General features: G+C 46.4%; 2 protein-coding genes across 2 annotated transcripts in view; one reads left to right on the top strand and one right to left on the bottom strand.

The window, feature by feature from the left end:
• Positions 1–6633, top strand: part of USP29 (ubiquitin specific peptidase 29) — a 37983-nt gene extending 31350 nt beyond the window's left edge. The window contains exon 4 of the mRNA XM_006902963.1: positions 4666–6633. Coding sequence (XP_006903025.1) covers positions 4666–6633 — 1968 coding nt within the window. The remainder of the gene's footprint in view (positions 1–4665) is intronic.
• A 6037-nt stretch (positions 6634–12670) lies between these two features.
• The window catches only part of ZNF304 (zinc finger protein 304), a 7073-nt gene continuing 4115 nt past the window's right edge, over positions 12671–15628 (bottom strand). Inside the window, exons 3-5 of the mRNA XM_006902962.1 lie at positions 14289–14427; positions 13302–13751; positions 12671–13217 (exon numbers count right to left, since the gene is read on the bottom strand). Of these exons, the coding sequence (XP_006903024.1) occupies positions 12671–13217; positions 13302–13751; positions 14289–14427 (1136 nt within the window). The remainder of the gene's footprint in view (positions 13218–13301; positions 13752–14288; positions 14428–15628) is intronic.

The following is a 15628-nucleotide window of genomic DNA, read 5'->3' as shown; positions in this document are numbered from 1 at the left end:
TTGCTCTTGAGTACTTTAGAGAGGTCCCTAACAGCAGACTTTCCCATCGTAATACGTTTTTTGATTTCCTGGCTGCTGGTGCCAAGAGTGTTGACTGTGGAGCTAAGCAAACTGAAGCTGTGAACAATCTCAATCTCTTCGCCATCCATCCTGATGCTAGATAGAGATAATCCAACAATATTGATAGGAAGATAGATAGATAATAGATAAATCCAACAATATTATTTGATAGGTAGATAGATAGCTAGATAATCCAACAACATTTTTTATCTCATTGAAATCAAGAAAGGCGGGAATGATGGATTATCTATCTGTCTTTCTATCTGCCTATCAGCCGAACAGTTTGTTGGCTTGTTGTTCCTGCGCACCACTGGGTCAAAACCAACTCCTAGCTCACCCCTCCCATGGGTTTTCAGAGGAAGTAAACTGGGCACGAGGAGATTGCTCATTTATCTTCTATAGAGCAGCTGGTGGCTTCAAACCATGTGTTGTTGGATTGGCTGTGAGGTTTTATTGAGAGGGCAAGTTTTGTGCTGGCAGCCAAGGTAATTTCATTTCCTACGGCGTACATTAAAGCGGTTGCAGTTAAAAAGCTCCTAGTTGGACTTCAAGAGCGAGCAGGTGGTCACCACTCTTGGCCTCTCAGTGCCCCCCATATCATCTTAGCTGTGTGTACTAGTTCAGGGGGGATTCTGAAGCTTCATCTGACATACTTTGGACATGTTGCAAGGTGGGACCAGTGCTTGGAGAGGGACATCATGCTTGGGAGGGTGGAGGGACAGCGCAGGAGAGGAAGACCCTCAATGAGATGGATTGATTTAGTGATTAGGGTAATGGGGGTAGGTATGTCGGAGACAATTAGATTGGCATGAGGTAGAAGGGTTTAGGGCTGCTGTACATAGGTTGCTATGAGTCTCAGGCAACTCGATGGCACATGACAACAACAATGTATCTACAATATATACATATATATCACTTCATTGTACAAAATGAAAGTATAATAAAAAAATATGAAAAAAGTCCAAGTATGTAAGTATAAAGTGTTAAATATCCTTATAGTAGTATCATTTCTTAGTAATAGCATATATTAACATTTTAATGTCTCATTCAGGAATATTTCTGTAGACAAATAAAACTCAAACAATACTAAAAAAAAGGCCTTGTAGGATTTATCTTGGATTAGATTTATTTGTAAGGGAAGACTGTAGTGAGTAAGACACTGTACTTTCATATACTCGTTATATTTTATAGAATTACTATTGATATATGCCTATTATCACCCCATCTTTTCCAGCCCCGCTGAACCTTTCTTATTCCTCCACCACTACCCCCATCTGCCCACCAGCCTCAGTTTTCCTAGTGACTTTCACCCTTACCTTTCCCCCACCTCCTCTGCCTTTTGAAGCTTTATAAACATCTTACTCATTTATCCTCCTCTATTTACAATAATGGATCGTATACAGTATTTATCCTTATGAAACAGACTTATTTCACTCAGCATAATGCTCTCCAGACTCTTCCATGTTATATTTTAAAAACTTCTTGTTCTTTAATACTGCATAGTATTCCATCGTGTGAATGCACTGCGATTTCTCAGTCCATTGATTTATTGTCAAGCATGTGAGCGGTTCCTGTTTTCTTGGTCTTAGGAATGGCGCTGCTGTGAACATAGGTGTGCATATCTCCATTTGCGTCTTAGTTCTATTTTCCTCGAGGTATACTCCTAGTAGTGGGGTTTTTATGCTCAGATTTTTGAGGAAATGCCAGAGTGGTTGTGTCACTTGAAAATCCCAACACCACCACATTGCAGTTCCAATCTCTGCACGTCCTCTCCAATACCGATTGCTTGCTCATCGCAGTCTGGTCAGCACTTTTATGAGAAAGCTTGTCTTGCTTTCCCTAACGTTTGAAGCTGCTTCCTTAACATTATGTGGCAGTTTCTGTTGTGTTTGTGTAGGTTGCTGATTGAAGTATTGCTTCCAATTCCATTTCCCAGTGACAATCTTCCCTGCTTGCTGCCTATGGGTTCTTTTGTTCCCTATTTCCTGCAACAAGATGTTCATCCAGTTGCTCTTTGACATCAGGGAGCTGGGGTCTCTGTTCTGACCTGCTGACTCTGAGAAGAAAGGGAATCCCAGAATATTTAATCGTGCTAATGCGAAACGTATACTTGGACCAAGAGGCAGTCATCAGAACAGAGCAGGGCAACACTGCATGGTTCACAATTGGGAAGGGTGTACGCCAGGGATGCATCCTGTCTCCATACCTTTTCAACCTGTATGCAGAGCAGATTATCCGAGAGGCTGGGCTCTATGAGGAGAATGGTGGCATCAGGATTGGTGGAAGATCTATCAACAATCTGCGTTATGCAGATGACACAACCTTGCTCGCTGAAACTGAGGAGGACCTCATGCACTTACTGCAGAGGGTCAAGGACTGCAGCCTTCAATATGGACTGAGGCTCAATGTCAAGAAGACAAAAATTCTCACCACTGGACCAATCGGTAGCATCAGGATGGATGGCGAAGAGATTGAGATTGTTCACAGCTTCAGTTTGCTCGGCTCCATGGCCAACACTCTTGGCACCAGTAGCCAGGAAATCAAAAAACGTATTGCGATGGGAAATCTGCGGTTAGGGACCTCTCCAAAATACTCAAGAGCAGCAGTGTCTCTCTGGCGACTAAGGTGTGCCTGATACAGGCCATGGTTTTTGCAATCACTTGTTATGCATCAGAGAGTTGGACAATGACTAGGGAGGTTAGAAGAATTGACGCCTTTGAGCTGTGGTGCTGGAGAAGAGTATTGAATGTGCCATAGACTGCCAAGAAAACAAACAGATTCATCGTAGAGAGGATTAAACCAGGCTGCTCCTTGCAGGCAAGGATTCTGGGGCTTCGTCTGACATACTTTGGACCTGTTGTAAGGAGAGACAGGTCTTTAGAGAGGGACATCATGCTGGGTAGAGTAGAGGGACGGTACAGGAGGGGAAGACCCTCTATGAGGTGGATTGATTCAGTGACTGGGGTACTCGGGATGGGTGTGTCAGGGGCAATGAGATTGGCACAGGATAGAGCACGGTTTAGGGCTGTTGTACATAGGGTCGCTATGAATCGCAAACGACTCGACGGTACATAACAACAACAACAGTTTGATGGGCAGAGGGGATGATTTCCCCCAGCGGTAGGCAAAGTCCCAGGAGCACTGCCTGGGATATACCGGCTCTTAGAAAAAGCCCAGACAAGTGGCAGGGTCCCAGTAGTGCAGCTCCCAAGTCTTGGTAGTTCCGAATGGCCACAGGTCCCCTCTCCAGCTGAGGCTTTTTGGGAAGAGTTATTCCCTCCTGAGTGGACAAAGGTCCAGGGAAGCGACAGCAGACACCCAGCAGTGTGATTCACAAGTCTCAGGAGTTCTGAGTGATCATGCCCGCCTGTTCCCTCTCCTGCTGAGGCTGTTGGGAGAGGATTCTTTCTGTCCGAGCAAAGACTCAGGGAAGCCAAAGGTTCCTACCAGTGCAGTCTGCAAAAGACTCAGGTAGCTCCTAATGTTTGTTTCAAGTCTTTTTCTTGGCTTGGATTCATTTGCAGGACAAAAATGTAGTGAACAAGGGAGCTCTGGTGGCCTAGTGGCAAGACGCTGCACTGCAATCCCAGAGATATGTGGTTCGAATTCACCAGATGCTCTGCTGGAGAAGGAGGGGGCAATCTCCTCCTGTACCAGTCAGATCTGATTTGACGGTACACGTAAAAATAATACAATAAAAATTAAAAAAAAAAGAATGCAGTGAACAGAATTCTAAAGACAACTTCTACACAACAACTGTGGTGTTGCCTAGGATAACAATTCATTCAAGGCACGGCTGTGGTTTGGCCTTTCCACGCAGGCATCCTGGTGACGGCCTGGTGCACAGGGAGTCCCTCAGCGACTTGAAATGTGGTGCCCCTCTAGTGGTCAGAATCCACCAGCAACACGACAGGAGTGTGATGTACAATCTCTGCCCGTGCACTTAAAGCCCTAGAAGACCTGCCAGAAGGTCACCTGTGAGTCTGCTCTGAGCTGAGCAATGACTAAGTGTGATGGTTGTTGAATTCAAATTTACTCTCAGAGCAACTCAGTTTACCAACAAGAGTTCCGGATGGCCAGGAGACAGTCATCGAAACTGGAAAAATTACCTCACAGCAGATCTAAACCTCATGTGAAGTCTTTGAGGAAATTGTCAGCTGGGTGAAGGATCTGGGACATTAGTTGTATTTCATATTCCCATTAACTGGACTATCTGACAAAGGTTAAGTTTGGGGCTGGTTTATTGGGGATTTTAAAAAAGGGAAGAGGCATTTCTGAATCTTAAAGATAATATGAGGGGGGATGAGTGATGCTACCCTGATTGTTAGCTGATATCAAGTCAATTACAACTCACGGTAGTCTCACAAGTGCGGAGGAGGAGTTTTCTATGGAGTTTTAAATATTGTCACCTTCTGGAAACAGATTTCCGGGTCCCGAGGATCCCATGAATGGGTATAAAAATGAAGCCTTTCAACCAGAAGTCAAGAGCTTAAGCATTGATAATACTTAGGCCCTCAATTAACTCAGGGCAAGGAGCAAAATTATGATTTCTGAAACCCTTAAGAGTTTTTGAGCTTTATATGTCACTTTTTGTTTTTGTTCCAGGCTCCATCTTCTCAGGTCTCTCACTACTGGGCACATCAGCTCACCATGAGTGGCCAAAGAAGAAATTCACCCAGGAAAAGGAAAACATTATCATCCCATGAGGAGCTCGAGAAGGCAAAAAAGTCCAAGACAGAATCTTTACAGTGTGTCGGCAGTAATAATGAGAAATCTTTGGTTCCAGCAAGTCGAGAAAAGGGTGTGGAGTTGGAAAGTGGATCTTCATTCAACACCAGCTCTGCGAGAAACTCTAACCAGGTCCCCGTGAAGTCTCGGCAGTTAAGACTGACACCACAGGGCTTTCCCAATTTTGCCAAAAACTGTTACATGAATGCCATTTTGCAGTCCCTTTTTTCAATCCCCACATTTGTGGACGACTGGCTCGCTCAGGAAATCCAATGGGATAACTTTCCTTTGGATGGTTTTCTCCCGTGCTTTAATCAACTGCTGACCATGAAGGACGACTGTGAGGAAGCGATCTTGGAAGCCCTGCTGGGGAATGTTCTGTACGCCCTTTCTTACAAAGCAGAGATATTCTCCGAGAACTCAGGGAATGATGCACAAGAGTTCCTAAGCCAGTTTTTGCTTCAGATGAAAGAAGACGTGGGAAAACTAAATGTCACTAGCAAAACAGAGAGGGAAGCCAGTGGAGGAATTCAACATGCACAAATTCCTACTGCCCGTCCTGCTGCCAATGTGCTCGTTTGTCCAGGGGTCAGGAATTTTGAGTTTGAGTTTCAGCACCTCCTCACCTGTACAACCTGCGGTGAGGTCAGGGGCAAGACAGAGCTGAGCAACGATCTCTCCATCAGCTTTTCCGAAGAGAAGCAGGGACTTCAGCATAGTCTGGATCTTTTTTTTGAAGCCCAAGAAGTTGAATACAACTGTGACAAATGTAAGAGCAAAAGTTCTACTTCAAGGCACAAGTTCGGCAGGCTACCCAGGGTCCTGATTGTCCATCTAAAACGGTATACTTGCGATGCTTTGGGGAAGTTTGTGAAGGTCACGCAGAAAGTGGCTATTCCAAAATACTTAACATTATCCCACTACTGCAATGAACACACCAAGCCACCTCTTCCTCTGGACAGGAATGTCCAAGACGAGGGACTTCAAGTCCTGAAAGTGTCTCAAGACAAGAGTGCTGCGACTGCGAGCTCATGTGCATCTCCTACAACCTTGGCCTCAGCCTCTGAGAGGTCTCTGGTCCCGCATATTGGGTCAGACAAGGCCACTGAACCACACAAAGGCCAGAGACCTCCTGGGAGTTCAAGCTTAGAGGTGCACAAGACAGACCAAGAAAGTGGCTACAAGCCAAATACGACAGAGCTCGGATTCGACATCTCAAGAGATGAGCGAACTGGTGAGCTGAAGCGGCCAGTAGCTGCCTCAGTCCTTTCTCAGGAAGACGTTTCTCTCTCAGTGACTTCTGGACACAGAGGTAAACCCATCAGTGGCCGAGCCGCAGGTGTCGGGGAGGCGTCGTCCCAGCAGGAAAAGGTAGACTCTGAAAGCCCTGCTCAGTCAAAGGAACATGAGGAGAAAGAAAACAGGATCCCAGAAGGAGCGCAGGGCGCGGTAGACCAGCTGCAGGAACGCACGGAGGTGCACCCAGGTCCACTCAAGTCCTTGAGTTCTGAAGCCAATTCTGGACACAGAGGCCTCTTAGATGTGGAGAGCGAAGAAAGAGAAACTGAGACACTGACCGGGAACGCTGGCCATTCCTACAGGCTCATCAGCGTCGTCAGCCACAAGGGGACTACCCCGAACGGAGGTCACTACTTCAGTGATGCCTATGACTTTCAGAGGCAGGCCTGGTTCACATACAGCGACCTTCGGGTACAGCGGGTCCTCGAGAGCACCGTGCTGAACTCCAGAGGCGACACCGGTTACATCTTCTTCTACATGTACGACGAGATCTTCAAAGGACTGTTGGGAGAGGCAGAGGCTTTGGGAACCAGCAGGTTGGTGTAATCGGGGGAAGCCTGAGTAACACGTGAAGACTGGGATGGGTGCCTTTAAGACCAAGGAAGCGCAATCGAGGCGCAGGCTCCGACTCTAGCACCACGTAGGGGAGCATGAACTTTTGATGTGGGTCCTCCTCATGCTACGTTTCCAATCCTGCTGGGAGTCTGCTGTGACCCTTGGCCACAGACGAGGGCAATGCGGCCCATTCGGCACCCCCCACCCCATTTGCACTGTGCTCAAAGCCACCTTTGGGACCAGCATGCCAGCTCATCCCGTGGAGGACCGTCCTCTTCCCACTGACACTCTCCTTACCAAGAATGATCTCTTTCTCCAGAAACTGGTCCCTCTTGACCAAAAGTATCCAAGACTTGGTCTTCTCTTTGGAGAGGCAAAAATACCAGGTCTAACCAGGCTGAAAACAGGAGATGCCTCCTCCTGACCTTTGTTAGCAGACCCCACCCACATCCTGCAAGTGCTAAAACCTCATGCCTGTTTTCCTGATGCTCTACTCCCCTCCCTGCCACCCTTTCTTGGCACTGCTCTTTACTCATTAAAGGACACTCTCCCACGGCACCACCCGGCAGATTCAGTCCATCGAGCTTTAGGCTGGAAGCTGACCTCAAACTAGTTGTGTCACCCACTTGGATTCTACTTCCCCAGAAGACCCACACAATAAACATGAGTGTGCCTACATCTGTCTGGATGTCAGCTCTAGTTTCTTTATGGTATATTCCTAGTAGTGGAATTTCTGGGTCAAATGGTGTTTCGAGTTCCGACTTTCTGAGAAAGTGCCAGACCACCTTCCACAGTGGCTGTACCATTTTGCACTCCCACCAGCAGTGAATAAGGGCTCCAATCTCTCCGCACCTCACCAGCATTTGTTGTTTGCTGCCCTGTTGAACTTCACTATTATTGCTTGGTAAAATAAACAATTAAATGTAAAGAAGTGAGATTTTTTCCTCCTCCCCTATTAATGAATAAAAGATAAATTAAAGAAAAAGAAAACAAAGATCAACCCAGTTGTCCATTGTTGTTGTTGTTAAATGCCTTCCAACTCATAGTGACCCTATTAATAAAAGACTGAGCACTTGTATAACTTTCATTGTTTTTCTAAGTTCCATAGGGTTTCTGGAGGCAAGCTATTTTGAAAGTGGATACCATTCCTGCCTCCGAGCTTGTTTTAATCGGGCAGCTCCACCAAATACTGTCCATCCTGGGTGACCATTCTCGCATTTGACACATCAGTGTCACAGTGTTCAGCATCACAGCAACCATGAGTTACTTCTGTACAGCAAATGGGTAGACCAGGGCTAGATCACTTTGAAGAATGTTTGATAAAAAACCAATTAAACCCAAGCCTGAACACTAATGATTAAAGACCAGACAAGTTGGAGAATGACATCAAACAAGAAGAAAGCAAAATGCATTTTAAAAAGGCAGGAAAGAAGGTTTAGAGTTTGTTTTTTCTATCCCTCTCCCCCACTACCATCACCAGACAAGATAGTAGGTTGGACAGATGGCACATACCTTTTCTGATGTTAAAGTATTCAGTATCCCAGTCTCCTCCTGTACCAGTCAGATCTGATTTGATGGTACACACAAAAAATAATACAATAAAAATTAAAAAAAAGAGAAACGTCAACACATTATGATGAGTGATATAAGTAAGTTATGAAAGGACTAGTACAAACTCAGTTATATGAAAACACAGAGACCAATGTTGACTCTTGATTGTCATGGCAAAGAGGAGGAATAGTATTTCCCATTATTTACTAGAATAGAGGGAGCCCTGGCGGTGAGACAGTAACCACTCAGTAGACCCATAGGCAAAAAGACCTGGTGGTCTGTTTCCATAAAGATTGCCTAGAAAACCCTATGAGCCGATTAGACTCTCGGGTAGCAGGGAGTCAGAACTGATGCCACAGCAAATTTAGTTGTCTTCTATACATTTATTCCTTACTCAACAACTCACATTTACAACAATAGTAAAAAAAAAAAACCACCTATTTTTTCACATTAACTAAGTAATTCTGCCAGCCATGGACTTTGAAGTGTGAGGTGGGTAAGGTTTAATATTGAATGGGAATGGCTCTAAGGTTTTCAGTGGTTTTAGCAGTTATGTAATGGTTACAGTCACACTGAGTGTGAAATGCTGTGGTCATTCTCCATTTTTCCGTCTGACACCTATTTTCATAATGATCTGGTCTTTGGAACCTAACTGCATTGTGAAATGAAGAACAGTACTCTCTGGGTGTCTGTACATCTGTGAACCAGAATGTTGGAAGTTGAGCCCCGTTAAGGTATCCTAGAATGTCTGATGATCTAGTTCTTAAAACTCAGACGCTCAAGCCCTCAGAACACAGTTCTGACATACATGGGGTTCACCATGATTCACAGGAGACTTAACAGCAACTTTCAAAAAATGTCTACAATATAAAATAACTCTTAATACACGGAATATTAAGTGTTGACAAAGTTGCAAAGCAACCAGAATACTCATACCTTGCTAATGTGAACATTAAATGGTACAATTTCTTTGAAACAAAGTTGGTGGCAGTTTTTTAAAACAACGTTATACATTTTTCAGCTATCACCCTACCATTCCAGTCCTAGACATTTACCTGAGAAAAAAAAACACTGTCTATCTAGAAATTTGTATGCTGTTATTCAGAGTTTTTTCTTCATTCATGATAGTTAAAACCTGGAAACAACCACATCACCTGGAAACAGCTGAATGGTTGTTTTCAAAGTGGTGTCTATCCACAATGAAATACGATTCAGCTATAAAGAGGAGTTAATAACACATGCAACATGTATAAATCTCCAAACTGTGAGAAAGCTAGACAGTGAAAAAGCTAGGGACCCACCTCATCACCACAGGATTCAACAAGAGTGAACAACTACCACAGGGTTCCATTTAAATAAAATTTTAAAGAATAATGATCCAAAGCAAATACATTATTTTCTTGTCAATTGCACAAAAGCTAGAAAGAACGGCAAGGAAGGGATGGTGACGGGTCACGGGGAATCTTGAGTGCCATGATGGTTTGAAAATTATGCTAATCATATAATATTTTACATGTTAAATAAGTGTTATGTGTGGTTTAATGAAAGGCACACCTCAACAACATTACTAAATAGAAAACTACTACATCAAGAAGACAAAAATTCTCACCACTAGGTCAACTGGCAGCTTCGTGACAGCTGGAGAAGAGATTGAGATTGTTGTTAACAGTTTCAGCTTGCTCAGATCCACAATCAACACTCTTGGCACCAGCAGTCAGGAAGTCAAAAGACAAATGGCACTGGGGAAGTCTGCTCTCTGGGATCTCTCAAGTGCTAAAAAGGTAATCATGTCAATCTAGGGACTAAGGGGTCACCTAATCCAGCCCATGGTTTTGCAATCACTTGCTATACATCTGAGAGCTGGACAATGACTAAGAATGACTGAAAAAGAACTGATGCTTTTGAGTTGTAACATTGGGGAAGAGTATTGAGTATACAGCATGGGTCACCAAGAGAACAAACAGGTTTGTATGAGAGATAGTCAAAAGAAGTTTCTCCTTGGAGATCAGGATTTTGAAGCTCCATCTCACAGACTCTGGGCATGTGGCCAGGAGGGACCAGACCTTGGAGAAGGACATTTTGTTTGGAAGTTTGGAGGGATAGCAAAAGAGAAGACCCCAGATGAGATGGATTGACACAGTAACTAGGGCAATGGAGGTAGGTGTGTCAGATTCAGTTAGATTGGCTCAGGATAGGGCAGGGTTCAGTTAACTGCACATAGGTTCACTATGAGTCACAGGTGAACAACAACACTTCTAGGTAAGTGTTTGGCAGCTAACCAAAAGGGTGGTGGTACGAACCTATCCAGTTGCACTGTGGGAAAAGGCCTGGAAGTCTGCTTTCAAAGATTATTGCCTGAAAAACTATGGGTCAGTCTACTCTTCAATACGGGGTTGCTACGAGCTGGGTTCAACTCTGGGGCACCCAACAACCATGCATCTTGGAAAATCAGACTTGCCAACTATTTGAGTCTACCACACCCTTCTCCCTGCCATATAGGAGGGGGAACCTGGCATCAATAACAGAAATTGGGACATAATGCAGACTGCCCACTTCAGTCACCAAGAACGCTAGCTGGGTTAGAGAAGCACTGCTCCTGGTCTAAAGCCTTGTCTTCTCTCAGGCTCGATTTCCTGCCTATACAAGGATGACTACAATGTTCAACATTCCAGAGGGCCTCTGGGTCTCCAGAACCCTTTAGATTCTTGGCTCTGACACTGACCTTGGCCACACCATGGGAAGCAGAAGTCTGTATGTACTCAAAGTTTGCATGCAGCTTCATTCCACATAACCTTTATTATGTGGAAATCACTTTAGTATGGACACTCCCTTTTTTGTTTCCATAGTCTTCTCCACTATTTAATTCTGTACCTAGTGCCTCTGAACCAGTTAACAGTCAATGACATCTGTCTAGGGAGCTCTGGATTATAGTGGGCTAAGCACACAGGTCTGAGACACAGATTCCTTCCAAGTGCTGGGGAAATGTGGGAGAATTTCCGACAATCAGGAAGTAAACTCATGGTGCTTCCGATAGCCCTGCCTGAAGGCTGTCAATAGTATTCTCTGGTGTTTTCTGACCTCAGGGGAATTCCTCACAACCAGGGTGAGTACCACAGAATTCTTCAGTTCTACATAGCATTTCTTGGGCAACAACACATATTAGGTCAAACTCAACTAGAATTTGTTCTCTGCCATGCTCTCATTCCCTTCTAAGAACATAAAGTTCAGGGCCACCACAAAAGGTGTACCTTTCTTCAGGCTGGCACTCTATTCTTTTTCTATCCACTCCCAGAGGGATTAAAACTCTCAAGAGTAGAGGTTTACAGAATAAAGCCTTTATCGGACTTAAGCTGTGAGAGGTAGGCTGGATGTATGGGAAGCAAAGAAATCCCATCACAGGTATCAGGCATACAACTAGCATAATGAACAAGGGGTACTTTCTCTGGAAGTGTCTGGTTAATTTCAGCTCAAGGTTTTCAGGTCATAACTAGGTCATGTCTGCTCAGAAACCAGTCATGAGAAAGAAAATGAAGACTCACAAGTAGTTTCAAAGTTCTGGTGATTCTCTGTAGGGAAAAGGAAAGCGATCACAGAGGTCTATCTTCCTAGAATTTATTAGGATAATGGGACAAATAATGTGGAACCCTGAAGGCCAGTAGCAATGTTCCAGCCATAGGAATAGGCAGTGATAGAGCCCAGGAAAGTTTAGAAGTACTGTGCAACTCATGCTGGTTGCCACTGTGTAGAGCCCTCAATGGGGTTCTCCCTAGCATGGGCACCTGGATGGACAAATCTCACACAATGCACACGAGACTCAACAGGACTCTTCTTGAGAGCTTGTTTGGAGCTTCTAGCAGGGGAGTGCAGCTACTCGAATAGCCTTGACCAAAGGACGGTCTTCCTTCTAGCGGGGATGGTCGTCCTCTTCAACTGAGCACACAGCTTCAGGAGGGAGGCACACAGATCGGTGAGCAAGGGGAACCCCACCTAGGCAGCCAGATCAGCCAAATCAACCCTGACGATCAATGGGGTGACAGATGTCGCAGCCAGATCACCCTCACATCATTAACAGGACTCTTCTTAGTGTGGACGTCTGGATGGACTAAGCTCAAACAAAGCACACTGAACTCCCCCTAATGTGGGCATGTGAATAGACAAAGCTCACCCAGTGTGGAGGGCACTAAATGGGCTTCTCTCTAGTGAGGACAGCTGGACAATGCTTACCCAGTGCACATGGCACTCAACTGGACTCTCTGTGGTGGGGTTATCTGGATGGATAAAGCTCACTCAATGCACAAGGCACTTGATGGGATTCTCTTTTGTGTGGACATCTGGATGGACAAAGCTCACTTGCTAGTCAATGACTCCCACAAAGGGTGCTCAGTGTTGTGACTCTGATTGGGTCAGATGAGGGTATGGCATACTGAACACACTCATGATCTCCTTCTACTGTGAACGCTCTGGGGTTAGCAAGTAGTCAAAGAGCAGCTGGTAAAGGTACACCACTGTGCCCGGGAGACTGTTTCCTGGTGTGCACTTTCTTGTGTCGGACGAGATGGGAGCCCCTGCTGTAGGCCTTCCCGCAGTCAATGCACACATAGGGCTTCTCGCCCGTGTGAACTCGCTGGTGTAAGATGAGGCTGGAGTTGCGGCTGAAGAACTTCCCACACTCGCTGCACTTGTAAGGCCTGGCTCCGGTGTGGACTTTCTTGTGTTGGACAAGGTGAGAGCTACTGATGTAGGACTTGCCACATTCGCTGCACACGTATGGCCGTGCACCTGTGTGGACTCTCTGGTGCAGAATGAGGCTAGAGTTGTGACTAAAACATTTCCCACACTCGCTGCACTCATATGGCTTTGCTCCAGTGTGGATTCTCTGGTGGACCAGAAGGTTGGAGCTATGGCTGAAGAATTTCCCACACTCCCCACACTCGTAAGGCCTTTCCCCTGTGTGGGTTTTCTGGTGCTGAACAAGCGTGTCCTTGCGGCTGAAGGCTTTCCCGCATTCACGGCATGCGTAAGGCCTGACGCCGGTGTGAATGATCTGGTGTTGGACAAGTGTGTCTTTGCAGCTGAAGGCTTTCCCACATTTGCTGCAAACATGAGACCTGGCACCTGTGTGGACTCTGCGGTGTTTTATGAGGCTAGAGTTGTGGCTGAAGAATTTCCCACATTCAATGCACTCATAAGGCCGTGCCCCTGTGTGGATCCTCCAGTGCTCAATCAGGTGGGAGCTTTGGCTGAAAAATTTTCCACACTGGCTGCACTCATAGGGCCGTTCACCTGAGTGAAATCTTTGGTGCTGAAGAAGCGTGTCCTTGCGGCTGAAGGCCTTGCCACATTCCTCACACTTATAGGGCCTTTCTCCAGTGTGAATTCTCTGGTGCTGAACAAGGTGGGAACTTCTGCTATAGGCTTTTCCACATTCACTGCAGTCAAAGGACCGTTGTCCAGTGTGAACCCTCTGATGTTGAAGGAGGGTGTCTTTGCAGCAGAAAGCTTTGCCGCATTCACCACATGTGTAATGCCTTTTTCCACTGTGAAATTTCTGATGCTTTCTGAGTTGGGACAGGAGAGTGAAGGCCTTCTCACATTCCTTACACACGTGAACAGCTTCTCTATTGTGAGTTTTTCTGTGCTGAACAAGAGTTGACTTCTCCTTGAAGACACTTCCACATGTGAGACATTGGAAAGGCCTATCTTCAGTCCGAGCGGCCCAGTTGTCACGGAGAGCAGAAGTCTTTAGAAGGGCAAGGCTGCTCCCCGTGATAAGCATTGCGCCAGAGTGAGTGCCCTGGCACAGCCCAGCAGAGGAGCTGTTCAGGAATGGCTCTCGGCACCCAGTCCTCACAGATGGACTCAGTCCACGGCATGTTGTCCACTGCTGGGTGAGTCCTGGGCTGTGCTCTGCACTGTCTTCTTTATACGTGAGGGGCCATCTAGACACATAGACTTGACATGTGCAGCTCTCCACAAGCGAGGCCTGGCCAGTATCCCTGACAAAGGGATTTTCTCCACTGGGTCGCTTCTGTAGCTGGTCAACGTCTGCACCTGATGCACCCATGCACATGCACATGTTCTGCGTGAACTGTGACCTGATGTCCTCCAGGACTAGGCCACACCTCCCACAGCAGTGGACTTTCTGGGTGGACGGAATCCTGACCTGGGACACTCTTTCCACAGCAGCTTCCTGCTTAGAAGGTGCCTCCTCTGCTTCTGCTTCTCGCCAACAACCTGAAAGCAGAGACATGCTGGTGAAGGACGGGCAGACTCTGGTGTTGAGGCAGTCTCACTGTAGGCTGTGTGTGAGATGGCTAGGACCGGGTCCACGGGATTATAGACAGGACAGGGAGCTAGAAGAGACGACTAAAAGCCCCTTGCAGGGCTGGGCCTCCAGGGGTCACACAGTGGGGAAAACCCAACGCTGAGTAAGGACAGTGTGACTGGTTCAGGGAGAAGTAAGATCTCCGAATTCTGTGCAGACAAGTTTCATCAAAGTCCTGGCTAAGGCTGAATACAGACAACCTTGCAGAGGTTGGAGAAGACAGCGAGTGAGACGGGGAGGCTGGAGAAATGGGATGATGCCATGAGATGGAAGTCACCATGAAACAAATTCCTTTATGCGGCCTGTGGCCTTGGAACTTTGGACAAAGAACTTCAGAGATTTTCTTCCCTTAGTTCTAAGTAGCTACCAGTTCTTGGGCTGCAGCCTACTGTGTGACTGGTATGCGTCCTGTAGGGACCCGTCACCATTCACACAAATGAAGTGCCTGTGGCCCACAGGGAGGGGGGACTGGTTAAGTCTTGGGCTCCTGCTGGGAGAGATCACACCTTGATATCAACAAGGAGTTGGGTATACAATCTCTCAGAAACAGGAAGACAGCAGCAGGGAGATGGAGAAGTGAGAGAGGGGCAAGGGGCGATCGAAATGTGTTCTAACTAATGTGAGTCAGAGTCAAAGGCTGTGATAGCGAACACAGTGACAAGTCTGTGGAGGCCAGCAGTAGAGCTGGTGGGGACAGGCAGCAGTGCCAGGAGACACTTATCCCAAGGGGACCAGGAGGAGCCAGCTCTGAGGGCATGTGAGGTGCTGTGCAGGGCTGGTACATGCTGAGAGGGCTGCTCTGCACTGAACAACGGAGACGCTGCCTCGGCAATCCCTGATCCTGAGCTGTGGCCCTGCAATCCTGACCTTCAGCTGTCCATTACACCCTTAATAAACTGCTTATCTGGAAATAAGGGAGCTTCTCTGGAGGCCTAGTCTCCAGAGAGTCCCACTGCTAAGCCAAAGGTGGTCTGGATACACCGAGAATACAGCTGCAAGTGAGAAAGTTGGGCATGCTCTTCCCGTGTGATCTAAAGCCTCTTCCTGTGCGATCTCTCCCGTGTAAGCTCTTCCCGTGTGATCTAAAGCCTCTTCCTGTGCGATCTCTCC

This window comes from Elephantulus edwardii, unplaced genomic scaffold (genome assembly GCF_000299155.1).
Source record: "Elephantulus edwardii isolate Elephantulus edwardi_28Jun2011 unplaced genomic scaffold, EleEdw1.0 scaffold00478, whole genome shotgun sequence".
NCBI classification, from domain to species: domain Eukaryota; kingdom Metazoa; phylum Chordata; class Mammalia; order Macroscelidea; family Macroscelididae; genus Elephantulus; species Elephantulus edwardii.
Note: the sequence above shows the minus strand (reverse complement) of the source record. Positions and strands in the feature narration are given on the sequence as shown.